The 27,561-nt window shown below is 54.4% G+C and overlaps 9 protein-coding genes across 9 annotated transcripts; 4 read left to right on the top strand and 5 right to left on the bottom strand.

The window, feature by feature from the left end:
- Positions 1 to 3,169: 3,169 nt before the first annotated feature.
- On the top strand, positions 3,170 to 3,974 carry CDEST_05583 (uncharacterized protein). Its single transcript, XM_062921742.1, has 3 exons — positions 3,170 to 3,399; positions 3,473 to 3,592; positions 3,659 to 3,974. The coding sequence occupies exons 1-3, from the start codon at positions 3,310 to 3,312 to the stop codon at positions 3,674 to 3,676; spliced, it is 228 nt and encodes a 75-aa protein (XP_062777793.1). The 5' UTR covers positions 3,170 to 3,309; the 3' UTR covers positions 3,677 to 3,974.
- Positions 3,975 to 3,976: 2 nt separating this feature from the next.
- CDEST_05582 (Putative SLC26A/SulP transporter, STAS domain, sulfate anion transporter, STAS domain superfamily) lies at positions 3,977 to 6,602 on the bottom strand (the record flags this gene model as incomplete). Its single annotated transcript, XM_062921741.1, has 3 exons — positions 3,977 to 6,004; positions 6,108 to 6,253; positions 6,326 to 6,602. The coding sequence occupies 3 exons, from the start codon at positions 6,600 to 6,602 to the stop codon at positions 3,977 to 3,979; spliced, it is 2,451 nt and encodes an 816-aa protein (XP_062777792.1).
- Positions 6,603 to 10,412: 3,810 nt separating this feature from the next.
- On the top strand, positions 10,413 to 12,495 carry CDEST_05581 (Putative cupredoxin, multicopper oxidase; the record flags this gene model as incomplete). The annotated part of the gene is made up of 4 exons (XM_062921740.1): positions 10,413 to 10,549; positions 10,738 to 10,963; positions 11,041 to 11,160; positions 11,245 to 12,495. The coding sequence occupies 4 exons, from the start codon at positions 10,413 to 10,415 to the stop codon at positions 12,493 to 12,495; spliced, it is 1,734 nt and encodes a 577-aa protein (XP_062777791.1).
- Positions 12,496 to 13,004: 509 nt separating this feature from the next.
- Positions 13,005 to 14,740, bottom strand: CDEST_05580 (Putative S-adenosyl-L-methionine-dependent methyltransferase superfamily; the record flags this gene model as incomplete). The annotated part of the gene is made up of 11 exons (XM_062921739.1): positions 13,005 to 13,047; positions 13,121 to 13,540; positions 13,635 to 13,772; positions 13,839 to 13,876; positions 13,938 to 13,960; positions 14,023 to 14,145; positions 14,219 to 14,237; positions 14,330 to 14,352; positions 14,417 to 14,510; positions 14,569 to 14,619; positions 14,705 to 14,740. The coding sequence occupies 11 exons, from the start codon at positions 14,738 to 14,740 to the stop codon at positions 13,005 to 13,007; spliced, it is 1,008 nt and encodes a 335-aa protein (XP_062777790.1).
- A 1,115-nt stretch (positions 14,741 to 15,855) lies between these two features.
- On the bottom strand, positions 15,856 to 17,171 carry CDEST_05579 (Putative calcineurin-like phosphoesterase domain, ApaH type, metallo-dependent phosphatase; the record flags this gene model as incomplete). The annotated part of the gene is made up of 2 exons (XM_062921738.1): positions 15,856 to 16,913; positions 16,988 to 17,171. 2 exons carry the CDS (start codon positions 17,169 to 17,171, stop codon positions 15,856 to 15,858), a joined length of 1,242 nt encoding a protein of 413 aa, XP_062777789.1.
- Positions 17,172 to 18,736: 1,565 nt separating this feature from the next.
- Positions 18,737 to 18,910, top strand: CDEST_05578 (Putative alpha/Beta hydrolase; the record flags this gene model as incomplete). The annotated part of the gene is made up of 1 exon (XM_062921737.1): positions 18,737 to 18,910. The coding sequence occupies one exon, from the start codon at positions 18,737 to 18,739 to the stop codon at positions 18,908 to 18,910; it is 174 nt and encodes a 57-aa protein (XP_062777788.1).
- Positions 18,911 to 19,058: 148 nt separating this feature from the next.
- CDEST_05577 (Putative epoxide hydrolase, alpha/Beta hydrolase) lies at positions 19,059 to 20,194 on the top strand (the record flags this gene model as incomplete). The annotated part of the gene is made up of 3 exons (XM_062921736.1): positions 19,059 to 19,520; positions 19,592 to 19,928; positions 19,995 to 20,194. The coding sequence occupies 3 exons, from the start codon at positions 19,059 to 19,061 to the stop codon at positions 20,192 to 20,194; spliced, it is 999 nt and encodes a 332-aa protein (XP_062777787.1).
- A 78-nt stretch (positions 20,195 to 20,272) lies between these two features.
- CDEST_05576 (Putative copper amine oxidase) lies at positions 20,273 to 22,606 on the bottom strand (the record flags this gene model as incomplete). Its single annotated transcript, XM_062921735.1, has 1 exon — positions 20,273 to 22,606. One exon carries the CDS (start codon positions 22,604 to 22,606, stop codon positions 20,273 to 20,275), a length of 2,334 nt encoding a protein of 777 aa, XP_062777786.1.
- Positions 22,607 to 24,991: 2,385 nt separating this feature from the next.
- Positions 24,992 to 26,915, bottom strand: CDEST_05575 (uncharacterized protein). The gene is made up of 2 exons (XM_062921734.1): positions 26,731 to 26,915; positions 24,992 to 26,655 (listed from the first exon to the last, which is right to left on the bottom strand). The coding sequence occupies exons 1-2, from the start codon at positions 26,879 to 26,881 to the stop codon at positions 25,238 to 25,240; spliced, it is 1,569 nt and encodes a 522-aa protein (XP_062777785.1). The 5' UTR covers positions 26,882 to 26,915; the 3' UTR covers positions 24,992 to 25,237.
- Positions 26,916 to 27,561: the final 646 nt, after the last annotated feature.

Genomic DNA, 27,561 nt, shown 5'->3' with positions numbered 1-27,561 from the left:
CACACCGGATGGACGTCTCGTCTCGTCTTGTTGAGGTTCTTCGTTCGGGTTACAACAGACTTCCCCCCCACCCGGTCAGTCCGCGCCACTGTAAGAACCCGGCTCATCACCGTATTACCCGATCTTGATCTTCAACTTCAGACGAATAGTCTCTTGGATGAAGCCCGGCCAAGCACACTTGTGTGTATCAACCTGAGCAGAGACAGAGAGAGGGGGGGGGGGACAGAGAAAGAGAAAGAGAAAGAGACAGAAGGGGCTGCAAATGAGATGGGGACAGGCCTGTGTGTGATGATGAAAAACACAAAGCAGCCGAGCGTCTCCCGTCACTCCTTAATTCATGTCAAACAGGTGGGGGAAAATCCCCTCCCCAGGCCAGGGTGCGATGTGGCGCATTCCACCAATGAACTCCAACAAGTCCCTTTCCGCCGCCCCCCCCTGAGATGATCGCTTAGTTTCGACACCTGGTCCCAGCATCCACGTCCTTTCTCTCTTTTTCTCTCTCTTGAAGTGGTGTTTATTGATAGATAGACCATAGGTTGCGATTATCCGGGGAGCACAGAGTCTGAGTCTGGTCCCATGGCCATGGAACATGACAGCCAAACCTGAGATGCTGTGAAGAGACTCTTGACATTAGGCCAGACTCCCCAGCTCCTTTCTCCAGCCTGCAAATGCTAGCGCCGTGCCAGTGTCGTCTGTTCTCACCTCCTGTATGTGCCTCGCTTGCAGGTCCCCAGTTCGCCTTGAGCACACACACCTGACAGGGGGCCATCTTAGTGCTCGAGCGTTGCCGAGTCGCAGCTTAATTGGCAGGTTATGTACTGATAGTATGGTTTCTATGCGAGATGGGACGATGATTATTAGTCTTTGTCATCTTGATTTCCAGTCTTCTGCCAGGATTCCTTTCTCTTTTTTCTCTCTCTTACTCTGCGTGAGTGTATCTGGGGAATGGGAAACGGGTGTTCATCAACAGCCAACTTCGTGTAAACGGTCGCTTTGAAGACTCATTCATCCATCGTTGGGTAAAGGAGCGTTCCCAAGAACCATTCGACTAACAGATCTCAACTGCCGGAAGAACCGCCTGATACCTGCAACACCAGCCCGCTTTCTTCTTCTTCTTCATCTTCTTCTCGCCTCCATATACCGCCAACGCCCTAAGACGCAACCCCATACTGCTGACATCATCTTGATGCTAAAAACTCCCGAACCGTCCTCCGCGGTGCCAACGTCCCAACGTCCCAGGATCACCATGCAGGGCGGCAGATTAGCCCTGCGTCGAGCATCCAACGCTAAACTTGCAAATCCCTCAACTCGCCCAGTTACCTCACTCTCAGCCAGCCAGCTAGCCAGCCAGCTAGCCAGGTTCGATGTGAAAATCATCCTTCGTCCTGCCGGGACCCCAACAACCTAAAAATCCCCGAGAATCTAGACCTTTTCCCCCTCTTGATCCCGCCCGTCCTCTCTCCAGCCGTGGAGCATTGTCGCCCTGGGACGCTCTTTAAACCCGACACCCCCCGGGAACCCTGCAGACACGAGCATCAGCAATTCTCTCTCTCTCGCCCTTGGCGTTGATCCTGAGGCGTCTCCGGAAACCTTCCCACCAAGCGAGTCCCGGATCCCTCCCCCCCCCCCCTGGAAAACAATTAACGAGAACCCCCATGGGCCATTAAGAAAGACAAGAAAAAGAACCGTCGCAAGACTTGCGCTGTTATGTAATCCAAGCAGAGACCCTGTCCCGTCCCTTCATGTTCAGACCACTGTGACATCCCCTCCCAAGCATTTTGCCGGCACTTTGTGCCGATGGGCGGAGAACCACTGACCGGGGTTAACTCTCACAAGGAGCAGCAGCGTCAGCAAGTAATCTCACAACACTCAACGAAGCAATCTCAGGAAGTATGGAACCATATTACTAGTTGCACATTTACTTCGCAAACGAGCCAGAGACCACGGGGGTACATCCGGTATTTTCCTAAATCACTCAGTCAGGGCAAGTCGCTACGGGAGAGCCTGCAGGCTTTGTCGATAGACTCGTTTTACGAGCCCCTTACTACTACAGATACATTCAATCATATATATTTTCATCAAGAGGAAACACTCGTACCGAGGGCCTAGAACCATCCGTACAGGCCGTGGGGGGGGGGGGGGGAGGGGGGGGAGCCATCATTTCATGGCCGACGTCATGGCTGAGGTAGACTGTAAGATGGTCAGCCGGAGGATGTTTGCGGCCCATCTCACTCGCAATCCTGGTCTACTGGGCATGCGAGAGGAATGAAGCACCGCCAAGGCTGCGATGTTAAATACGAAGAGCGATCAGAGATTACTCATGACGAAGGCCGGCTGGGCTCGTCATGAATTTGTATCGAGGTTTGTGACTTCAAGCTCAATTCAAGGGGCTTGGTAGAGTCATCGTCATAGAGTGGGAGTGACCGGGGCGGCCTCGAATTGCCTGAACGAGCTAGGGATGACTGTACGATACCGTGCTGTCGTTGTTCAGTTGCCAGTTCGTCGATCGTCAACAGTGACATGTTGTCCAAAAAGTCTACTGAGAAAGCCATCCTGTTTAAGCTACTTTTGCGGTTGATAATACGACCAACTGACGACGTATCACCGATTGGCGACGCAGCGTTAACAGGTTGAGTACGGGCTGCTTGACGAAGAGTTGATACTCGAGGAGTAACGCGAGACAATGAACTGGTTGCTGGTTGCTAGAGGCTGGAGGCTGGCGTCTGCTTGTTGACCGACCTCAAGGACATTCATTGCCTTACCGCGGGCGCCAAGTAAAACAGTGGGAAGGGAAGATTGAACCTCCGTCCATTGATTGCATAGACACAGTCTGCGCAACTTCAATGAGACTGGAGGTATTTGAGGCGTTGCGGAGGAAACTGTTTGAGCAATCGCAAAGGCCGACCTTGACTCGTTCACCTCCACATTGTAGGGTGGTAAAGGTTACAGCCATACGGAATACCTGATTATTCTCATCGGAGGTGGGGAACTGCTCGACGCTGTCCGGTGTCGATCATACACTGCCTTCCTCCAACATGGCATTATGATCAACATACCAGCTCCTCTTTGGCACCGAGTCAGTAGCCACCGGTGAAGACCATCGGGGCACGACGGTAACCCGCTACAAATAAGACGTTGTGCTCGTCCAAAGAGTAGTAAATCGTTTCTTTCTCTTTGAGTCCGTGATCATACTCGAGTCTGTTGGAGTTGTCGGTTCACGTCTTTCGGAACCCTTTCACCCCCAATCTCCTCTGCGTCCGTTTTCAACTATCCGTCTTCTCACTTTCAGAATCAAACACAAGTCAACAGATGATGAAGTACGTCAGCATCCTCGCCCTGTTGACGGCCAGCCTGGCGTCATTCGCTGATGCGGCGTGCCAGACTCGCACCACGGCTTGTGTAAGTAGTTGAAGCCTCATGCCAGGAACCGAAATCACACCTCCAGAGAGACTGACTCTGTCACAAATATTAGTCTCCTTTGCAAGTCTGCAAGTCGATGAGTGGCGCAGAAGTATGTGGCACCACCGAAACAGTGAGCGGCACCGGCTGTACCTTGAAGATCGTGTCTGGCGAGGACAACGGTGAAGTTACGGTCCGTACTACCCGCCCCCTCAGTACGTCGAACGAACGAAACTTACTGACATTGACTGTTCTCCAGTGCAACTGTTGCTCATAGGAGATGTTACGCCTCGGCCACGTTGTGCCTTCGTCGTTGTGCGCAGCCAGACCGGCTTCTGGGTATACGCGCATTAGGAATCGAACCTGTTCAGTGACGGGAATAAGCACTTCATCCATCACTTGGTCGGCTATATTGAACATGAGTCTTCTCCACATACATCAAACTATTATAGTTTTAGTTCAACAAAGTGCTATTTATGCATTGATCTATTCACAGCTGATTAAATTCGCTTGGCCATACACAAAACAAATGAACCGCTCCCACGCCCCTTCGCTAACGACAAAACACAAAACCTCCTCAAAGCTTGAGACCATGATCCTTACTCATGGCGCTCTTGACCGCGTTCTCAACGGCCGAGGGGAGGTCGAGGTGGAAGAACGGCCTGTTGATGCCACTGACGGCGCCCAGGTGCCCGGCTTCACCTTCCTTGAAGCCAACACCGCCTTCCTCCAACGCCGAAGGCGAAGACTTATCAGGTTCGCTGGCTACGCGTGTCGTCTTAACTCCCGAGGTAGGATGCCGATCTTCACACAGCGCAGGTGGCCGGCCCGCTAGATCGGCCAGGCTGAACATTGGCTCCCACCGGCCCAGGGGGCCCACGGTCGGACAGCCGAAACCGGAGACGGAGAGGGCGCGGCGGGTCCACCGGTTGTGCAGGCCGGCGAAGTGCCACTCGACGGGTTCCGGGGCCGCCCATCGGTTGAGCTGGCTGCGGAGGTCGACGAGGCCCTCGACAGCCCCCGAGTCCATGTTGTTGACGGCGGAGCAGTCGAGGACGACGGCCCGGAGGAGCGGCTTGGCGGCCGCGGCCACCGATGCCGCGGGAAGGTTCTCAGCGTCCGTCTCGGCCGACGACGGCGGCGGCGGCGTCACGGCCTCGTTCCACGGACGGTCGCCCGGATGGTCGTAGTGCGGCGTCGTTGTGCGGCGGGTCGAGCGGGTGACGCGCTCGATCAGGCGGTCCACGTACTGGGCCTGGTTGAGGTAGTTGAATCCCTCGGTGAAGCGGTAGACGAAGACGCCCGGGTGCATCTCGTCGACCCTGACGGCTGGGTTGGTGCCGTCTTCACGGTCGAGCGGGAGAAACACGTCGTGTGCAGGGGCGCGAGTCGGGGACGGGGCCGCGTGGTGCGGGAGGGTCTGCGAGCTGCTGATGGAGTGACGGTCCGAATCGCCATGGTCCGGGTGTCGGTAGACGCGGGCCCGGCCGAGGAAGCGGCCCCTGGACCGCGCGAGGCGGAGAAGCAGTAGGGCCGCCGAGAGGGCGACGGTGACGTAGATTCCGTCCTCGAGGGTGGTGAAGAGGGACACGAAGACGCCGACGAAGTAGATGACGACGTCGGGCGGCGACATGAGCCACGACTTGAAGACGTGGTCCGGCGAGGTGATGAGGTTGACGACGGCGTGGATGATGAGGGCGGCGAGGCTGGCCATAGGGATGTAGTAGAGCACCGTCGTCAGGGCGTACAGGGCGAGGAGCAGGATGGCGCCGTTGAAGAGGCCGGCCAGGGGCGTCCTGACGCCGGCCTTGGACAGGATGGCGGTGCCGCCGAAGGAGCCGGTGGAGGCGTAGGCGCCGAGGAAGGGCCCGAAGAGGTTGGTGCAGCCGATGGAGATGAGCTCCTGGGACGGTTGGACGGCGTAGTTGTTGATGCGGCCGAACGACTTGCCGATGGCGATGTGCTCGATCACGAGGATGATGACGGTGGCCGGGAGGTCCGGCAGCAGGGCCGAGACCAGCTTCGGGCTCAGGCTCGGCGGCCCCGCGTGCGTGAAGCCCCGGGGCAGCGTGCCGGTGACGCGGAACCTATGCTCGCCGTCCGCCAGCCCGCGGTTCACCAGGAAGCTGACGAGGGTGTAGAGCAGGATGGTGAAGGTCATGCGCAGGGAGCAGAGCATCTCCCACGCGCGCCTGTGCCTCGGCTGCCGCCTCGCCATGCGTTCGCAATACCACTTGACGGCGGCCAGTAACGCGAGGGCCGTCAGCCCCACGGCGGCGTCGAGCCTCGCGCGCGGCAGCCCACGGGCGGTGTCGATGAAGACGCGGTAGGCGGCGGCCCTGGAGTCGACGCCCTCGATGCCGAGGAGGGACGGCACCTGGCTCAGGGTGATGGTGATGGCGGCGGCGGTTACGAAGGCCGAGATGGCGACGTGGGGGATGAACTCAACGACCCAGTCGAGGCGGAGCAGGCCGAAGACGAGGAGGACGGCGCCGGAGAGGAAGGCGAGCGTCTTGGAGATCTCCTCGTGCCGGAACTCGCCCGGGTGCTCCTCGAGGACCCGGGCGCTGACTTTGCCGACGAGGAGGGAGACTACCGCCGTTGCCTGTGGGATGTCGTCTTTGGATTAGTAAAAAAAGATATTTGAGGTTAATAGACTGAGAGCGAGGAAACAGCTTTAAAAAATAAAAAAAATAAAAAGAACTCACGCCTATCGCGATGTCTTTGGATGTGCCAAAGATCCAGTAAAGCGCCGCGCCGGTGAAGGACGTGTAGAGACCGTATTCGGGGCTGAGACGTGCCAGAAGGGCATAGGCCATGGCCTGGGGGATAACCACCAGTCCAAGAGTCACGCCTGCGCGGGGTTGGTTAGAAGACTTTGACGGATGAGAAAAGAGAGGAGGGGGGGGGGGGACTCGAGACTTACCGGCGATGGCATCAGAGACGAGCCAGCGAGTGTTGTATCTGAGAATCCATTTCGTAAACGGGAACAGGCTCTTGACGTAGCGGGCCGACGCGTCTCTTGTCGGGACGTGTTCTAGTAGCCACTCGTTGACTGTCGGATCTTGCTCGTAGTATGGTTCGTATGGGGAGATGGCGTCGGTGACGTGCTCGTGTAGTTCCCGTGTCTGATGGCGAGTGCTGGCCTCGAGATCGATGCCGAGGACCTTGGCCAACGCCGTGCCGGCTTTACTGGCTGCCATTTCCGTTCGGAATTTTGCCTGTGTTATCATTCGATCTTTAAAATTTGTCCAAAGTGGACGGTTCGTTTCGAAAAAAGATGGGACGTGGAAAGGGTCAGTGAAAGTCTACAGCATGTGTCACATAACAGGACAGAAGCGTGTGAAGTGGCGGGTCGGTTGTTTAGATGAAAAAGAGGCGAAGGCGTGTGTCTAAGTAAGAGATCTCCGATATCTACACGTGGGACTACTGATAGACGGGGGATATAGAGCAGAGGGAGCAACGGCTGTCTGGAGGCGAGCATCTCTCGAGAAGCCGCACCGCCAGCCGCCTTGGCGCCCGACTTATCGGGAGGACAAGGAGGAGGGAGGGAGCTAGCTTGGCGGCAGGACGGGGAAGGTCATCCTTACGTTATGGGGCTTGAGGACGGCGATCTAGACTGTTTGACTCGGGTCTTGTTGGGCCAGCCAGACTTCAAGGAGGCTCGGTGAGGTCTGGATTCCCGCGAGTTGCCGTCCTGGGCTCTACCATGTCGACACCATGTGCAACCTTCGTATATCATTCGAAACGTAGGTAAACAGACACTTGAAAGGAGCTATCAACAACATCGTCAGGTTGAGCCAGAGACAGGCAGAGATAGAGAGAGACAGACACAGAGAGAGAGAGAGAGATGCTTCGCGAGGAAGCCGCACTAGATGTCCCGCCCCCCATGATGTGATGCCAGCGTTGTTAGGCCGGGCCATCGGCGACCAAGATAGCGATCTAGTGCCCTAGGGGTGGATCACGAAGGTGATCGGTGGATAACGAACTTGGCATGGGCCGCCGATGTGGATGATGTGGGCGAGAGTGTCTGCATGCCGCATCATCATGTTGACAGGTAGGCGGTTGTCTGTCTGTTCTCCGGCCGACAGCCGTCCCGGGGGAAGGGGGCTGAGGGGGTTGGAGAGAGTTGCGTGCGGGTATCGGCCCTCGGCGGCGCGGGATCCACGACTCGGCCCCGTCTGTCGGGGATCTATGGAGATGACGCTCCCTTTTCCCTCGGGGGGCCATTAAAGTTTAAAGAGAAGGAAAAAAAGAAGGAAAAAAAAAAAAAAAGGCTCCCCACGGCGGTTTCTCCTGACGGCCGAGTAGAGATGCGGCACTTGTAAGTGGGGGATGGATGGTCCCGCCGCCGACGACTCGTCGTTGCAAACACGGCAGAGTTTTTTACAATTTTTTCTTTTTTCTTTTTTGCAAGGACCGGGATTTCTCAGGACCTGTGGCCAGAAACACTGCCCGTCGTTTTCGGGATATCTTTCTATTAGTGACTGATGGATAAGAAGACCGCTGCGCATTTGCGGCACTCGGCCTGTACCGGAGCGGCTTTGTTCTCCGTCGCGACGGCAGCTGAGGAAGCGCTCGGTGGCGCCGGTTGCCGCCATGGTGTGAAAGTCGGTCTTGTCAATGACCTGGGGGGGGGGGGGGGCACATGACGGACACATGGACGACGACGGTCTTATCACTAGTCAAGGTCTTTCTCGCAACACCAGTACGGTCATCCCTCTGACCAATTCTAGGGCAGACAGCTAGATAGCTTTGCATCTTGAGAGACCTTGCCATTACGAACCAGCTGGGCTACAGCTTGGCGTTGAATTTGAGATCAACACGACATCAACTAGATTGCAAAACTACGTGCGTGGACTTTACCGCAGTACATGGCATCACGACTTGGCGCAAAGTGGCAGCCCCATTCCAGGTTGTACACAATCTGGCCCTTCGGCTCAATGGTCTAGAGGTATGATTCCTGCTTTGGGTTGCAGACTCATAACCCGCGTTGCAGGAGGTCCCGGGTTCGATCCCCGGTTGAGCCCCAATCGCATAGGCTCTGTCCTGTGCGTACTTTTTTATTGTTTTCTTTTGTCGTTGTTGGTCGCTGGTCGTGGGTTGTAAAGGGGGGGGGGGGGGTTGGGGTTGGGAGGGTCGGCACGGAACTCGAGTCGATCTCGGGGGTCAGTCAGTCAGCCCAGCCAACCCGGTCGTCCCTGACTAAGTCCAGTTGCTGTAACGATGCAATCAATGCAATTGTCCATGTAGAACATTCGACGCCCTGGCCTCTCAGAATGCGGCATGTTGACAACACGACAAGGATCCGTGCAGCCTGTCCAAGATCGGATCAGACGCCCTCCAAGTGCACACACACACACACACACGTACGTACACGGGTGTAAAAATCAATAACGTGCGGCCATGTGCCCTTTGTACATCGTATGATACCGCACGAGCTAGCTGTCAGCCCCCGAGCGTATCCACGCGAGCTACCCTAGGCTTGAGGGTTTCAGGGGGCGGAGGCGCCCGAGCCCTCGGATGGTCTTTGACATTTCCAAGGACAAGGGCGCCTAACTAGCCCCGGCACCTCGGGGAGTTTGGGAAAAGAGGCGTTTTTGATCGTTGATCGTTGACCGTTGATCATCCTCGGGGTTGCATGTAGTAGCTCGACACAACATTGCAGCACTCTGGCTAAACGCACGCAAGCCGACGCAGAAAACTACTGACTGACTTTCATGCCCGGTTCCGAACGACAGTATATGGTTCAAGATGTCATGCCTCTGATTCTCGAGGGCAACCGAAGCCTCATTCTGCAGCAGCCGTGCCGTGTAGTGCAGTGCAGTGCGACCCGCCACTCGTTTGCTTCCTGCGAAAGAAAGGGATATCAACAATTCAACTGCTTGCTTTGCTTACACATCGCGTCCGTGGGGGTAGGACACGTTCTCGGCGGCGCGACTTGGCAGTTCATGCTACTTCGGCGAGCAGCCAGCAGCATGCAGCTTTTGACCTTAAAAATCAACAACAACAACAACAACAACAACATAGCCTCCAGGGCCAGATCTGCAACGAGTCAGACATCAGCTAAAGGCCTTATTTTCCATTAATCGGCCGACGTGCGTGCGTGCGGGAGTGGTGCCCAAAGCCCATCTTACCCCCCTCCGTTTCCGTGAACATTACCAGAACATGAACCATGAACCCCCATCCGCCACCTCCCCAGATGCCAAGATCAACGGCTGCTTCACTTCTCGTGGTCTCCCGAAGGAGCATTCCCTTGATAACGCTTCCCTCCCCCCGCTCCATGCAGCATATGCAGACGGCAACAGTGTGCACGGCTTTCACGATCCTCCAGCTGAACCGCTTTCTCGGGTTGCCACCCACCACCGCCACCGCATCGGGCCAGTGAAGGCGGCCAGACAGAGTCACCGAGACCGAGACCTCCCCGGGATGTGGACAGATCATTATGGTTCCTGCAGGAACGGCTTGCTTTTTATTTTAAGGGGGGGGGGGAGTGAGGGGGAGGAGGTGATACGTGCTGACCGCCGAACGACCATCCGATTGTCGCCGGCAGCGATCGTAATGTTCTAGATTTCCCCTTCACACGACCCAAGGCCCGTCAGGATCCTGTGCTCTCACTCTGCCTACCTACCTACCTACCTACCTACCAACCTAAATTCCCGTTCCGCCTGGTCTGAGCCACCGGCAACTCAGGAGACCTCATACAGACTTCCGGTCTCCATGTATGTTCGGACAGCCTCAGCCGGGAGCGCGACAAGGCGGCGATAATCTGGGTAGACGCTCGACGCCACTCGGGCAAATCCTAACCTGAGAAACTCCCGGGATACGAAGCTTGAGGTTTCCAAGAAGCCGTCGAGGGAAAATCCTACACAGACATATATATATATATACAGGAAAACCATGTCGTCTCTCAAGGTTCCCTCCATGTCGGTGGTCCATCAGGAAAGCCTTCACCTCAGGAACAGTTCTCCTGGGCTCTCACTCGTTCAGTTTCCTTGATCTTCTCGTCAGCCATGTTCTTCAAGGCCTCTCACCTCGTGGCCGCCCTGGCCCTTTTCGAAGGGTCGTCGGCCAAGGACTGGTTGAGTCCCGAGTACCGGTTCTTCTACCAGTTTCCTCTGCCCATCCCGCCCGTAAAGAAGCCGAAGCTGTAAGAGACCTTACACCCACATTCACACACACACGTTCACTCTCTTTCCCTCTGTCTCTCTGTCTCTCTCTCTCTCTCTCTCTCACTCTCTCTCTCGCACACACAAACACACACACTCTCTCTCTCTCTCTCTTTCAAACGATGTACCGCAACACACAACAGCAAACGAGTCACTGACATGACCCTAGGTCCGTCACCAACCCGGTCACCAACAAGCAGATCGACTACTACGAGATCGACATCGTGCCCTTCAAGCAGCAGGTCTACCCCAACAAGGGACTGACTTCGCTCGTTGGCTACGACGGCATCTCCCCCGGTCCCACGTTCCTGGTCCCCAGGGGCCGTGAGACGGTTGTCAGGTTCACCAACAAAGCTGTTCTGCCAAGCGCCGTCCATCTCCATGGCTCGCCCTCTGTAAGTCTTGAGAGCTATCCCACTTCTGTTGGTGCCGCAACAAACAAAAACAACCAACTGACTTTTGTGTGTGAAAGAGGGCTCCCTGGGACGGCTGGGCCGAGGATAGGATCTTGCCCGGGCAGTACAAGGACTACTACTACCCCAACAGCCAGAGCGGCCGCTTCTTGTGGTATCACGACCACGCCATGGACATTGTATGATCTTTCGGCCACATCCCTTCTTTCTTTCTCTCTACAGAAAACCCCAAACAGAGGCATTTACTGACCACACAATCGCAGACGGCGGTGAACGCCTACTTCGGACAGGCCGGCGCCTACATCATCCAGGACCCCGCCGAGGACGCGCTCGGCCTCCCGAACGCCTATGGCGTGAACGACATCCCCCTGGTGCTGTCCTCCAAGCAGTACAACAACGACGGCTCCCTCTTCTCCCCCGCCGGCGAGACCGACAGCCTCTGGGGCGACGTCATCCACGTCAACGGCCAGCCGTGGCCCTTCTTCAAGGTCGAGCCGCGCAAGTACCGCCTCCGCTTCCTCAACGCCGCCGTCTCCCGCTCCTTCATCCTCTACTTCAAGCGCCAGACCGGCGGCGCCAACATCCCCTTCCAGGTCATCGCCTCGGACGCCGGCCTGCTCACGGGCCCCATCACCACGAGCACCCTAACCATGTCCATGGCCGAGCGCTGGGAGGTCGTCTTCGACTTCTCCAAGCACGCCGGGCAGAACATCACCCTCCTGAACCAGGAGGACGTCGGCAAGGACAAGGACTACGGCTTCACCGACCGGGTCATGCGCTTCGTCGTCGGCCGCGGCCCCGTCGCCGACACCTCCGTCGTCCCGGCCCGCCTGCGCGACGTCCCCTTCCCGCCGCGTCAGGGCAACGGCGTCGACCGCCACTTCGAGTTCCACCGCCAGAACGGCCTCTGGAAGATCAACGGCGTCGGCTTCAGCGACGTCCAGAACCGCATCCTCGCCCGCGTGCCCCGCGGCACCGTCGAGATCTGGGAGTTCGAGAACGGCGGCGGCGGCTGGACGCACCCCATCCACGTCCACCTCGTCGACTTCCGCATCCTCAGCCGCACAAAGGCCAAGCGGCCCGTCCTCCCCTACGAGGCCGCCGGCCTCAAGGACGTCGTCTGGCTCGACGCCGGCGAGGTCGTCCGCGTCGAGGCCCACTATGCCCCCTGGGACGGCGTCTACATGTTCCACTGCCACAACCTCATCCACGAGGACCACGAGATGATGGCCGCCTTCAATGTCACCGCCCTCGCCGACCTGGGCTACAACGAGACCTCCTTCGCCGACCCCATGGAGGCCCGCTGGAGGGCCGTCCCCGTCTCCGCCGCCGCCTTCAGCACCGACGCCATCGTCCGGAAGGTCCAGTTCATGGCCTCCCTGCAGCCCTACAACAACGAGGAGGAGGTCCTGCGGAGGCTCCAGCAGTACTGGGCCACCCGCGGCGGCGTCAAGATGAGGCGCGTCGCCAGGGCCGAGCTGGATGCCGAGGCCATTGACGGGCCCGAGCAGTAGACAAGGCTCCCCCCCCCCCCCGAGGTGTGTAAGAATATCGTGGGTGCAGAGGGCGAACGAGCGAGCGGGTACACGGGATGTACACAAGGGTTTGAGACGGCGTGTTTGTGCTCCTTTTTTCAATTGTATATACTACAACAACTGTATCATCTTCCCCCCCTTGAGAGGTTACATAAACACGAGGAAATAAAGACATACATAGCTTCTCACTGCAGGTATTGCCCGACTTAATCGCTTCCGCCACGTCCAAAGATGGGCACCCTGAGATGAGCTACAATAGCTGCCTCTCCACGATCCATGTTTTCCGCTTCCTTGACACTTGGTGGCAACCCCATTCCGTTCTCAAACTTGTTTGCTATTTTACTTCAGCCTCCTTTTCGGGAGCCCTCGAGAACTCATGTTGCTTGACCGGCCAATCTTGGGCTGGCGTGCGTAGCAAATGGTATTTATTGGTGGTCTTTGATATGCTCCTTCAAGACAAATATAACAAGATGGGGTTTCTCAGACACTCAGGACGGCGCTCCGCCGGGTTTTCTGGCATATATAACGTGCCTAGCAATGGTGGTTAGCGGATTCTACAACATGATTAAAGAAGAGGAAAAAATGAGGGAAGAACAAAACCCACTGTTTCCAGTATGCGTGCAACCTCGTGTCCAGGACCTCCCTCTTGACCTCCTCGCACAACTCCTCGACGGCGTCCCGCGTCCACCCCTTGACCCTCGTCATCAGCGCCAGCGAGAAGCCCTCGAGCCCCATGTCCAGGTTCGCGCAGTTCCAGCGGCCGATCTCCTTCAGCTTGGGGTCCTCGGGCCACGAGTTGAACGGCCACTGGAAGACCTGGTGGCGGATCTCAACGAAGCCGACGTCCCGGAGGTCGTCCAGGGAGGACGGCGCGTAGTTGAGGGGCCGGCCGATCTCGTTGGAGGCGTCCACGAGCGCGTTCTGCCACCGGTAGAGGGCCGCCGTCGGGGGCACGGTGCCGTCGTCGCAGTACGACGGGAGTTCCAGGTCTTGGATCTCGAAATAGCCGCCTGGCTCCAAGTTGCTACACCCAAAAAGTCAACCTCTTCTCTGTCGATGGGAGTACGGGGAAGAGCGGGGACGGGAAGTGGTAAACGGACGAGCAGGGGAGTTCATACTCATAGGCCTTTTGAATGATGGACCGGAAATTCGACCAACTGCCTGCGACAGAGCGGTTGAAGATGTAATCGAAGGGTTGGTTCCACTCCCAATCGAGCTCAAGGTCGTCAATCTCGAAACTGCAATTGGCTGGCAATCTGGACAGGGAAGAAGTGTGTTAACGAGGACGAACGAGTACGCGAATTGCCATGCGTCAAACCCACAGCTCAGGCTGGATAGCACTCAGGTCTACACCAATAACCTTGGAACGAGTCAGTTCTCGACACTCTGCTGGAAGACTTCGTCATTCCTAAAATCTTTACCTCGGCGCCAGGATATGCGTCGGCTGGCGGAGTAAGTCAGCTCGAACCCTAATCTCCCAAACACGGAAAAAGACCCAACACTGACCAAAGTCGATGGCCCAGATACCAGTCCCCGTGCCCATATCCAGCACTCTCTTCGCCGTATGTCTGCCCGGACTAGTTCCCAGCTCTCCGTCCAGGGTGATCAACCAGATGTGGTGCTGAAGATCTGGTCTGCGTGAGCGTCTCTACGAACTCCATGCTTGGTTGGGGCGGGCATTGTGGATTTGGTTCAACCATACCGTAGCGTATAAGCTCTTGCTAGACGCATTTCACTGTCAGATTAACAACAAGTTCCTGCGTTGCCGCTGCTGCTGCCACAGACAAAGTCCAAAGGGAGGAATGGAAAATACATCATCATTCGGGTAGGCATATTCTGCCGGTCATTAACACGGGTGCACACATCATGGCCGCGACGGCCCGTGGGTGGATGACTCAACTGCCTTGGCTCATGGAGTGGTATGACCTGCCGTTTTCGAACTGGTAATCGAGGATGCTCGACGTCAAGGAGAGCAAATCGGTCTGTCCGGTTGCCTGCTATCATCAGGTGGGATTCGGCTCAGCTGTGAGGGATATTCTCGTGGTGGCCTACCTCGTCGATCGCGGAGTCGACGTCGGAGTCCATGTCGTCAACGTGTGTGCTCTGCACGCCGTCAGCATCTCGTCAATGACGCACAGCAGCACAGATCACTAGGCCGTGTGAGTGACCGAGTTCATGTTTGACTTACTTCGTCTCTAGCCCATTCTATCCCATCGCTGTCCATTACTTTTCCTGGGCAAATAAGAAGAGGAGGGTAGAGAAAAACGCCGAGGCGAGATTTTAGCTCGATCCAGACTGCCGGGTGCGGTGCTTGGAGAGTCCAAGTAGGTGGTGCGGGGGGGCGTGAGGAGGAATAGGTGGGAGAATGAGAACGGGTAGTCGGGTACACTTTGAACAGGTTGGGTTCGACGAACCCACCGGGGGAGGAGGGGGGGGGCGATATGCACGCGTGGACTAGGTAACATGTTGTTGGTTTCATTCATTGTTGGTTCGAGGTGTGCGGGATATTGTCTTGGGACCGGGGCGTTTCTGGTATCCTATTCGTCCAACCAACGAGCGTGACTAGGGGGTTTTGATCGATCCCTCGCTCTTCGCCAACAGGACAGGCCAACAGGAGGAATCAGGTCAGGTCCAACGGGCAACAAGGTGGCGGTGACTGGGATGTCTTCTCTTGGTGGTGGGGTCTATGCATGCAACTCCAGACAGAGAGCCCATCTTGATAGTGACCCGATGGACCAGGGCCTGACTAGGGTGCAGTTCGTGGGAATGAGATTGTGTTTGTGATGTTCTGAAGGCTTCTGAGTCAAGTATAAACTCACTAGAAGGATCGACACAGCACAGATGAGCACCTCAGGTGTTCTGAATTGTCTGGCCGGTTGGCCCAATGGCAAGGCGTCTGACTACGATATACCGTGGAATCAGGAGATTGTGGGTTCGACCCCCATGCTGGTCACTAACTTTTGCTGGTTGCTCAAAGTCTCTCTCTATTCTGTTTTTGGATGAAGAAAGATAGACTTTGGGCATTTAGCCTTTTGTTACTTGGCAGGTAAGCGGTTACGATGAGATTATTGCCGTTCGTTCCATCGCACCGGTCACTAATGTATTTGTTGATTGCTTTTAAAGAGTTGTCAGACTGAGTGAAAGAATCAGAAGCTAGAGACAGACAGTGGAACGAACGAGAGCGTATGCTAGAAACAGCAGGTTGGGTATTGCTCAATGCCTATCGTGAATACTGGGAACGACGCACAATTACGAAAACTTCGCAAGTTTATTTTAAAGACAACAAAGATCCCCAGAAGGCCTTACAGACTGACCCACGATGATGTATCTTCGTTTCCGTCAGGTCCTGTCATTCGGAGTGGTGGGGTACTTGTCCTCGCCATAGGTCGAGTTCAAGGTCACCGAGCCAACAACGGTGCCAGACTCCAGTCGAATGGACGTGTCGAGCTCGCCCTTGGCCAACATGTCCCGCGTCAAGAAGAGCTGCCGCGAGCCGCGAATCCAGTTGCCATACCCGCCGTACCCGGTGCGCTGGCCGAAGCACAGGTTCACGCCCGTCCCGTCCACCGCCACGCCGTCCACCTTGCCCTTCCACTTGGTGCACCAGCTGTTGCCGTGGTCGTGGCCGCTGAAGACCCCGATCACGCCCTGGCTCTCCGAGATGGCCTTCATGAACGCGACGTCCTGGCCGCCGTAGCGGCAGCTGGTCTTCTGGCTACCGTCGTCGCACCACCCTTCGGCCTGGTGCGACAGCGGCTTGTCGTCGTTGATGCCCGGGTTCTTCTCGGCGTCGATCCCCTTGTCCTGGATGGCCCGCGACACCTTGGGCGGGATGTGAACGAAGGCGACGCCGGGGATCTTTGCGTTGTGCTTCTTGTTGAGGTCGGCGCTCGTCGACTTGAACCAGTCGACGACGCTCCCGTCAACCCAGTTCGGTTGGCCGACCATCTTCACCGAGTCGTCCGGGTTGGTCTGCATGTACGCGAAGCCGCCCCTGCTGTCGAAGAACCAGAGAATCACCTCGGGCTTACAGTCGTCCTTCGTGCAATCGGACGGGTAGACTGGGAGGTAGTAATTGGACACCCCGGCATTGGGGTTCGAGACCATCTTCTGCGTGCGGGCGTTGGGCCACTGCTTCTCCCTCGCCATGATGTCGCTCCCCGTGATGTTGAGTTGATAGTCGTGGTTACCGTAGGTGCTCGCCCACGGGAGCTCGCGCTCGACCATCGGTTTGACTAGCTGGTCGAGGACGAAGGTGGCGTTTTCCAGATATGCGTTCTCGCCAGTGATGAGGTCGCCGTTCAACACCACCAGGTCCGGTTTCTCATCGTCAAGCACCTTTTTGATAACCCCGACAGTCTTGATGTCTGCCGCAGGGCCCCACGCCTCCCATGCATCTGCAACCTGCTATCAGCAAACGAAGTTCCCAAGCCAACCCGTCTCCCCGTGCTAGAGATCTCTATAAACTTACTCTCCCCAAAGTGAAGGTCTTCAAAGACGGAGATTTTAAAGACCCCATCGTTGCTGAAGCTCAACGGGCTGTCACCTTTGTCCATCAGGGCAATTTGCCGCCGGCACGCTTCTGGAAGACCGCGCGATGTCCCCGTGACGATGGCCGCGATGGCGCAAACTCTGGCCACAAGCTGTGATGCCATTGTTAACTACTAGATATTTTGAAACATCCGCGTTCAAACGTAACCCAGAAGTTGCTTCATCAAGAACAGCAGCCTCATATATAAAACCATCATCTGAAGTTTCGTGGTGGCTCGGGCTATGCGCGTTGTGACATCGTTTCATCGCCATGTCTAAGAGACGGTTGGAAAAAAACACCAAACGTGCAGGTTCTCGGCAGGGAGGAAACAGAATTCGGCCTCCTTTGTGCTGAGTTTGTAGAAACGGGGATCCACAGCTAAAGGGGTTCCTTTCGAGGTCGCACAGGTATACAATGCGGCCAAAAGACGGTAGACGTCGTGCTATGAACGCCATGCCTCGCACTCCAATACAATACACGGAGCTTTGTGCATAAAATACAGTGTCATTCAAGCTCCAAGATTCAAATTACTCATCCCATTAACGTTTGGTCTTGACCAGAGGAGTTGAGGATCATAGCAACTCCTTGCAGGCCAATGGTCAATGTGCAAGTCTCCCTGTGACAGTTGTAGCACCCCCGTGTCACTGGAAAACATACAGAATACGCCAAGGTTGAATTTGTAGGTACATGGGTAGACACACAAAAGTGCTCAACCTTCTGGCTGAAAGCGGCGAAGGGAACGTTGCTTCAATTACAGGTCTAGTTGTACGACACACGGAGCTGGGTCTTGAACCACCAACTTCTTCTCGACATGCATCCTAGCGAGAAAAGGGCACGAACCCATATGTGCAGTGATCGCGGGTCTTGGGGTGTCAGTTATCGGCGGCTTTCAGCCACGTTAGCCCCTTGCGCTTTGATCAAAGCTCGAGCTGCCTACTCTAAGCATCCCAAGACATGCACCCCTAGCTGGCGGCACCCACAGGAGCAGTGGAAGGAATCCGTGTGCTTACCAGACACCTTTGCCACCATTGACGCTCTTGACGCCTCGGGGTATCTCGCCGCATTTTTAGATGCGATTATGGGATCAGTCCCTTGTCGGTGTTTGCGACCGGTACTTGTGATGTATTAAGACAAGATCTTGAATCCTTGGTTTCTCATTCGGTGATGGCACACATCAAGCTGTAAACGTTTTTCGGCCCTCATCGCTTCTGCTCTTAAACACTTCTTCAGCCGACAAAAGCCAAATCTTGCGTTACTATGCGTGTTGCTTCTAGGGAATGTTGGTTTCTTGAATGGTGTTTGATACGCGCCTTTCCCCCAACATCTTGGACATGTGGTCGTCATCATCAAATTATCAGACTCTAGTCTCTATCGCGGTTTCCTGTTCAAGAGTAATAGAAATTAGTCAGCCGCCGAATTGTATTGACTTGAATATGCCGTCGAAAAGGTATTGCTTATGCTCAGTGATATCATAAGAGGATCATGAGGGGCACCTTGGTCTGAGGGCAGCGTTTTGTGGTCCGTGGACGGCTATCAGGTTTTCCGACACCTCGGTTACGATTGCATCACAGACATGTGTTCATCCGATAATACCGAGAGATGGTTGCATTTATCTTAGGATAATCCAACAGAACTCGTCGACCGACTTGCAAAAGTCATTGTTTCAGCATCTCCCAAACCAGACCAAGTATGCCGGACATCCAAATCCAAGACTTCAAGGTCGATATCCCAGCAGCGGAAGTTGAACGGTTGCACCGCAAGCTTCGAGACACGAGGCTTCCTGGCAGGCCTGTTGTTCCGGATGCCGGTCTAAACTATGGTCAGTTCTTTGAGACCTCAACCCATTTCTCCTCGAGGGACTGACAACATACCTTAGGCCCTGAGTACCAATGGGCGCAGAACCTGTACAATGCTTGGATAACCAATTTCAATTGGTACGATGTGCAGGAGGAGATGAACCAAGTGCCTCATCACATCGCCACCATCGAGGACCTCAAAATTCACTTCGTTCATGCCCGGTCAGACCGCCCAGAGGCAATTCCGCTTCTTGCCGTTCATGGCTGGCCTGGATCCTTTTGGGAGTTTAGCCAAGTATGGGGGACCGTTGTCTAACCCAACCGACGCGAACGACCCGGCTTTCCATGTCGTTGCGCCCAGTATGCCGGGCTTCTGCTGGTCCTCTTGGCCGCCGCGGTCGGGGTGGAAGCTCCAAGACAACGCTCGCGTCTTCGACAAACTCATGAAGGGGCTTGGGTACAATGAATACATGGTTCAGTGTGGCGACTGGGGTCATTTCGTCGGACGCGAGCTGGGTTCCAAGTACACCGACTCTTGCAAGCTTGTGCACTGCAACTTCGCCCCCAGTCCCATGCCAGATGGTGTGGAATACACTGATCGCGAGATGAGGGTTGCCGGGCGCAAGCAAGACTGGCTTCAGAATCACATAGGCTATGCTGTCGCCATGAGAACTCGGGTGAGTTATTCACGGGCCTACTCTAGCACATTGGCAGGGAATGATTACTAACTGACCTGGGATACAAAAAGCCTCATACGATTGGCATAGCGTTGCATGATAATCCCATGGGTATCCTCATGTGGGTGGGCGAGAAGTACAACGAGGTCGCAAACCCTGAGAATCAAGCCAAACCGTTCTGGACAAAGGCGATTTTGACGACGGTATCGCTTTATTTCTTCACCGGCTGCATCTTGCCTTCAATGCTGCCTTACTACGAAAGCCCATCCCACGAGGACTTTAATAGGTTTGTCATGCAAGAGGAAAACCGTATTAGAGTTCCTTTTGGGTACACGTCTTTCCTCTTTGACACTGAGCCGGCATCAAGACGGGCGGTTGAGCGGACGGGCAACTTGGTATTCTACAGAGGTATGAGACCAGGGCTGGTTGACTGATCTGTACATGTGGCAGCAGTGGAGGCTAACGGTTATATAGAACGTGATAATGCCGGGCACTTTGCAGCACTTGAGCATCCCGATGGTTTAATGCAAGATGTACGGGACCTGGTCAAGCAGTCCTGGAAACCAGTGGCGAACATTACAACCCCTGCGCCCCCTGCCACAGGTCTGAGGCTTTCTTCGAACCGAGTAAACAACCAGATTCGACCAGAGTATCGCTCCGGAGGGCTGGAGTAGAGAGAGGCGGTCAAAGAGGCGTTGAAAGCACTAGGCCTTGGAGTTTTGACTGTCGTGCTCGAAACCGCCCACAGTCCGTCAAGCCCCCCCCTCATTTTTCTTGATGCCCAAAACAGGCTCTGAAAACTCAACTCGGCATTGCGAGGGTAGCTCGACGCCGTAGGAGTCGAACCCAAGTTCCCCAGACGTCTTGTTGACAGAAATCCATCTCCTGTTGCGCAGATCGCCGTCCTGCGCTCTGTCGTGGAAGTTTTGGGGCGCAAAGACTATGCTGCTGACGGCCTCGTTGTAAAGCGTGACGGGGACGTCCTCGGACCTCGTGAAGTGGTGCATGCCCAAGTTGAACCAGAGAACGATGTCCTCGTTCTCCACGCTCTCGCCATCAAAGAACTTGAGGAAATCCTGCTGGGGTTTCAGAGGCAGGTTGACGTTTGAATGACTGTTCGCATACGGCTCATTGTCGTGCTGTCGAGAGAGCGCCAGGTGAGACTTGGCAAACGGGCTCTGGTGCTTGGTCCAGGGAGAGTCGAGGGACGTGAGGTGGATGTTGGATCTTCCAGGGATGATTCGGTAGCCGCGCTTCTCGCCCCACGAGTTGTTGGCTCCGGGATTGACGACACAATACATGGCTGCTTGGTTTGGTTGCCAGTTGAACTGCTGCTCACCCTTCATTGTGGACTTCTGCAGCTGCATCTGCTCAAAGAAACCAAGCTCGGGGTACCATGGCTGCGTCTGGTTGACCAACACGAGTTGGCTCACTTCGAGACTGTTTTTGGTATCAACGATGTCAAAATCGGCCTTGTAAGTCAAGATGTGGTCGTGAAGGGACCCCATGGTTGCTTCCTGAACCCTAGGTCCAAATTGCTCCTGGTCAGGGTGGTAGAAAGAGGCTTGTATGAATCCAGAAGCTCGGACCACGACCTCGAGAGAACCATCGACATGAAAAGAATAGTCGAACATGTAGTCATAATTACCAACGGTTGCAATGGACCGCATAGTAAGAGCCGACGCTTTGACAGTTCCGAGGTAGCTGAACCCATACTTGTTTTCCGTTTCAAATCTATGCCGTGAGATAGGGTAGCCAGCATCTGCTTCGAAGATGCATATAGCATCGGTATTGACGACCGAGGAGTTGCCCTCGTGATGTGTGACGTTCCAGAATGTGCTGCCGAACGGACAGTCGTATCCCTCAACCAAGGTACCGAGGTCAGTACCTAAGCTGTAATGCGTATCTTGATAGACTGTTCCAGCAGCACTCGGTGTGAAGCCGGCATACTGAGCTGTAGCTTCCTGCAGCGAGAGCTCGTAGATGACGCTGTCGCCCTTGAACCTGATGTCGTAGTACATGAGCCCAAGTGTTCGAGAGTACGAGGTGTAGAAAGACCAGCCCATGTATTCGATGTACTTTTCTTCCTCGTCGATCTTGTAACGTTTGCCTCCAATCTCAAGACTCTGGGGCGCCAGCCTGTGTTCCAAATCTCGGACGCCAAGCTCAGACTTGTAATCGAGAAGCGCCCAATCCGGGTTCCGCGTTTGTTTGAACTGTTTCTTCAGCCCTCCTTCCACCCAAGCAGCCCTGATAGCCGCAGTCGTAGGGAAGAATCTTTCGTTGGTGACGATCCCCCTCAATCTGTAACGCGAAGCATCCGTTCCGTTGATGTCCAGCATTACGAAAAAGTCCAAGGGTGTCAGATACGCTGCCGCATTAGGGTATCTGAACATAACGGTGCGGAAGGCTTGGGTACCGTCGTAAGACATAGGCGTGCCACTGGTTGGAAGGAGAGTCGTTCGATTGTCTCCCAGCCCGTGGTATACGCCGCCAATTAGCTCCGACGTAATGTCTGAGATGTTCCTCATGACCGAAATCAACAACGGCTCGGTGGCTGCTTCGCGGGCAGCATCGAAATAGCGGCTGTTGAAAGGAATATTCCCTCCGCTACCGCCGTTGAAGATGTAGTCGAGTTCCTCAACCCTTGTGTCAGCCGTTACGGGAAGAGGCCCGACCATGTACTCTTGAGAATCTGGCACTTCCTGTCCGCCTCGGAAAATGACCACCCGCGCATACTTTGGTGGCGGATTGGCAGCCCCATGGAGATATGGCAGAACGTTGGACTTGTTGGCGGGCAGAGTGTCTATCCAATAGACGTAGTTGTCTGTTATCGTAGCTTTACTGGGATCTGTGAGATTAAGGCCCGTGTCTGGCTGGTGAAGGAGATTCCAGACAGCAAGGTTGTCTCCGGGGGAGATTGGAGACCAAACGTTGGCTTTGGGAGCCTTCACCTTGGGCGCAACTCCGTTGATGTCGCAGGTGCTAATGTTTGCAAAGCGCTTGGTCGATCTGCCGGCCGTGGCTGGCTCACAGGCTGCCCCGAGAAAGACCAGAAGGCAGAAAGCGAATTGCCTCAGATACATTTCTGCCTAGGTAGACATTGATGTTCTGATCGAGCTGGATCATTGCACACGACAAGTGATACAAGTCTAGAAGCACATTATGAACGATATTTTATCAGCGAATAGGATCTGATACTGTGGCTGATGTTGTCTTCAGTGACCTACTCAATGGCCGGCCAGAAGGCTTTCGGTTACGGTGAAGATGCTACCAAGGATTGGTATTTACAGAAACGCTCTTATTTCCAAATAGCTGATTACGAGTCGACCCTCCGGATTTTTTGGTCAACAGAAACGGTATTCTCTGGAGCTGTCCGCGTAACTACTGACGACACAGCATCGATTACTGCGTTTGTGGAAGACGGTGGAATGGAAACGAAATCCGATCTAGCGTTCGTGCCAAGGTTTCTGACAGTTTTTGTACACAGCCAAGCTGGAAATAGATACCGCCATGCGTCTGATCATCTTGCGTTCGGTGTTTGATTGTCTGATCTTCGGAAGTTCGGAACCTTCTCTTCTGTCTCACTTGTCGGAAGGTTTTGGGCAGTAGTAGTAAACGGTGGTCTCTCTCGAAAGTGATGGCTTTGACAGTACCGTCTTGCCTGAAAGGTGTACTTAGATTACTGTAGTATTGTTCCTTGGAAGTCGATGCGGTTTAATTTGCTCTCCGCTGCTTCCGCGGCTTCCGTGCAACTGTCAAGCCGTGACTGTTTGTGAGCCTCCTCATCGTGGTGCTGAGGATTAGTCGGATCGTGCTTTGACTTTCGGTCTTGGCACTGACTAAGACGAGAATTTGAATTATGAAACCCATAAAGTTTAATTCAGCTGCTAATGAAGTGTAATGTCCTCAAACTTTTTCCTTTCCCCTTTTTTTGTTTCCAACATCCTAGTGGGTTTGCAGCTGAAATACAAACCCAAAAATTGGGGGCTCAGAAGTCAGAGATGAGCTAGCAATCAGTCCCATCAATCACCCGTGTGGTTCGTATCCTCGGGAGTTGGTAGGCTAAAGTCAAAATTTGATGAAGAGGACTGACGTCGTGTGAATCACGAGATAAGACGCAGCATAGCGAGGGGATTAAGGAATTGTTTGCGTTGCTGTTACTCTCACACCTACAATATCGTGTCAGTAGGGGAGGAGAATTCCATCCAATTTCATTTTCATTTCCATTCTGTTGCTATGATTTTCCCAAAGTCGCTACAAGATACTGTCATCCGCACTCTTTGATATGTTCCCGCTGTTCTATTCCTGTGTAACGTAGGAGGTTTTTGTTTGCCCTGATGGCGTCCAATCATCCCGATATGCCTTGTTTCAGAACAAGTAGGACATTTCCCGATCTTACCTCTGTAAGCAGGTCGTTCCAAGCAGACAAACTGCGGACGTGCCCAGATGTAGCCACGTACACAAAAGGGACGTTTACATATGCTTCCGCGAGATGTGTCGAAGACACATCCCATGCTCAACGCCGAGTTCCATGTTAACTAGATAGAACGTCTCAACAATATGCTTTTCTCTTTTATTTGGCTGGTTGACGTGACAGAAGTCCCTGCCGCGTAACTTGTAGTGACGGGGAAGATTAGGCGTTGAACTTGTCTTCTCGGGACCAATAACCAGCCCCCATTATTGAAGGATATTGAAAGGAGGGAAACGTCTATCTCAAGGCCGGAATTTTTGTCTTTGCGTATTTGAAATAGGTGATATATGTGCCTATATCGGCGAGTAGATCTAATACCTTGCTACAGCAGTTTTCACTAGCACCCTGCGCCCTATACTCAGCTTATGATGTGTTGTAAGCTTTAAGTGTTGGTGGCGTGCAGTCATTGTGCGAGGTTCCTCGTCTATCGCCTCTCCAAATAGCAAGCAGGTAGTACATGACAATGCAGGCAGGGGTTGTGGCGTTTGAGGTTGAGGAATTTTGATCTTCGCACTGGCAATTTCTCAGTACACCTTTCATTGGTAGGGAGTGATTTTCGATGGCAGTAAGTCATCTGTGAGTGGGAATGGAATAAACGCAGTACGGTTCTGTAGGTGTCACCTCGAATAGCCGATCTAGAATCTGATTTGTATGTATAAAGCGGTTTATACAGACATCCCAGGTTTTCAGAGCCCCTGATGGTCCTGTAATGTCTCCTCACATTACATATCTCCTGGTTCTTGTTCAATCTCTTTACTCTGTACAGTCCACTTTGTCATACACATCTGACAATACCTCTTACAAAAAAACTTATTCAAAGCCCTAGAAAGATAGTTTCCCTCCGAGATGCAATTTCTATGACCCGAGCTTCTTAGACGGCATCTGCAGCGAACATTACTTTGGTCCTATTCATTGAATGTTACTTCATATCTACGTACAAACAGTGGTAAATAAAGATATTGCTGTAGTAAATGGTACGCAGATGTCTGTTCTCTCTGTTAACATAACTGATTGTACATGACTTTACTGAAATGGGCAAATGTTGCCAATTCCCAGAAGAGTCAAACTTGCACTAGCGATCACCAAGATAAGTTCGGATTTTCACTTCAACAAATAAACGCCAATATGCAGAGCGAACCGAACCAATATAATGCTTCTGACTAAACAATAGGGTATTCTTGAAATTTATTATTTCATCTGAATCGTAACTCATCCCACGCCATCGGGCCCTCGCTCGTAGCTGTCATCTTCGACGTAGCCATCCGAACACGTCGCCCTTTATCCTGTGCCGCACGTGCTGGTTGAAGCCGTAGGTGATTGCGTTCGCGAGGCCGATGTACTGGCTCGAACTCTGCAGCGCCGACAAGACCCTGCTTTGCGAGGTGTTCCCCGACGCCTCCATAAGTCTGTTGACGAGGCCGGGGATCCAGAGCACCACGTACATGACGGGGTACGCGTTGAGGAGCATCATGCGCTTGATTTCGCGCTCGACTTTCCGCGTCTGCTGGCGGATGGGGAAGTCGCTCATCATGGTCGCAGTGACGTTCTGCGGCGCCTGCTTGGTCGGGATGTTGTGGAGGCTCGGGTTCAAGGGGAAGTCCCTTGACTGAAGCTGCCGGGACGGCGGCAGATGCCACTCCAGGGTTGAGCTACGGCTTCTGTTGCCCCGCTTGCTGCCGGAGCCGAAGGCGAAGGAGTCCATGGCGATTCGTGAGAGTCTCTTTGCCGCTGGAGGTGGCATGTCCCGCTGGAGATGTGATGGTCCTCCCGCCGCGCTCTGATGCAGTTTGTCCTCCTGTTCCAGGTATGAGAACCTTGCCTCGGACGCTTGGGTCATGTCCAGGTCGTGGTCGTCGAAGCGGGAAATCCTCGCAGACATCTTCCGCCTCGGTTCTTCGGCCAGTGGATCTTCGACGAAGTGCGGCCCCCTGGATTCCGATAGTCTGTTGCTTTGTGCTCTTGCTTCCACGTCGTCGTCTTCGTCCGAGCTCGAGTTCCTGGCCGGGCCGAGTTCATGAGCGTGGAGCCCGAGGGCCGTCTCCTTGTCGTGTTGCGGATTCGGTAATTTCTTTTGCGATTCGCTCCAGGTCGGTTTCGGTCGTTCGAACTGGTCCAATTCCAGCTCTGGTGCTTGGATAACCTCGAATCCCTGCTTCTTGCGTATGGATGATGTGATGACGTCGCCGTTGGAGTCGCCGCTGTTGTATAATGGGTCGGAGGTGCTGACCATGGAACGGAAGTGTCGTCCGAGATACCACCAGACATAAAGATAGATGAGAATGGTCGTGAAGATTATGCCGAAGCGCCAGCCGTGAGTGAGTGCGTATCGAAGATCGGATCGGTCTCGTGATATCCAACACCAGTTTCCGCTCACAGGCTCCATGGTGCCCATCACTGTCGCTGTGGTGCTGGTGATGATGGGGACTACCCAAACAGAAAGGCAAATAATGACTTTTCTGGAGGTTGAAGTATTTGGCATGTAGGTTTTCCGTGTAATCGTAAGGAACGTGACGACCGCAATAGCGAGAATGGAAAAGTCGGAGGCCTGTACGGAGAGCTGGCCGATCATGCCGTTCAGGACGCACGCGGCACCCGGGTGCAGTTCTTTGTCCTTGATGTAGATGATACCTGAGATACTGTTGCCAAGTGAGTTCATAAACTCTTTTTTTTCAGCGGTTATTGTCAGCTTGAACTGGGCCTGGAAGGGGGGGGATGATTCTGGGGTAATAGGCTTACCGGCCAACGTCAGGTTCAGAACGAGGGCATGGCGAAAGGAACGTTGCTGATCATGGTAGAAAATGAAAGAAATCAAGACGCCTAGTGTTGCTAGAAAAGAGAGAATACTACCCGTGAGGGTGACTGATGCGACTGCCGCATCGAAGGCCATCGTGAGCCCGCACGCCAGTAATGATGGTTAACGCCACGCGCGACCTCACGGTCGACGTGGAAATGGGTAACGTCTTGTACCAAAAGCCGTGCGCTCTCTTTCCCAAGACCGCGGGCTGGGCGGCACTGGCTCCCCGTTACATTGACTGGGTCACGGGTCAGTTGAGCGAGTCATGATGCCGTCGCGAAGCGTGGGTCTCCCTCCCCTGAGCATTCTATTTATCGAGTGATGGGCGTGATGCCATCCGAACTTGGACAGGCCGGGCAAGAGCTTAAAATGCACGAGGGAACCCAAAACGTGCGACTTTTTGCAACCGAGACCGACTCAGTGAGCCGACACTTACTTGATGACCCGATTAGGACCTCACTTGAGGCTTTTGATACATGAGTTTGCCTTGCGGTCTTGCTAGATGCTACCCAATTGTAAAAGAAGAAGAAGAAGAAGAAAACTCTTGCGTCAAGCTGCCTTGTTGTCAAGGCGCGAGTGGGAGCCGGGGCTGGTTGTGAAAGTTCCCACATGAAGTAAGACAGGGTCTCCTTAATCAACATGGGCGTTTTGGAACGTCGTACCCTGTCGCTTCACTCCACTGCATAGTCCGGGAGCCGTTAGCGAAGGCGCAGTTCCACGTGGATTCATGTGTCAGAGTTCGGGAAACAGTAAAAAGACGGCTCCCTCGGCTC

Source organism: Colletotrichum destructivum, chromosome 3, assembly GCF_034447905.1.
Source record: "Colletotrichum destructivum chromosome 3, complete sequence".
NCBI classification, from domain to species: Eukaryota; Fungi; Ascomycota; class Sordariomycetes; order Glomerellales; family Glomerellaceae; genus Colletotrichum; species Colletotrichum destructivum.
Note: the sequence above shows the minus strand (reverse complement) of the source record. Positions and strands in the feature narration are given on the sequence as shown.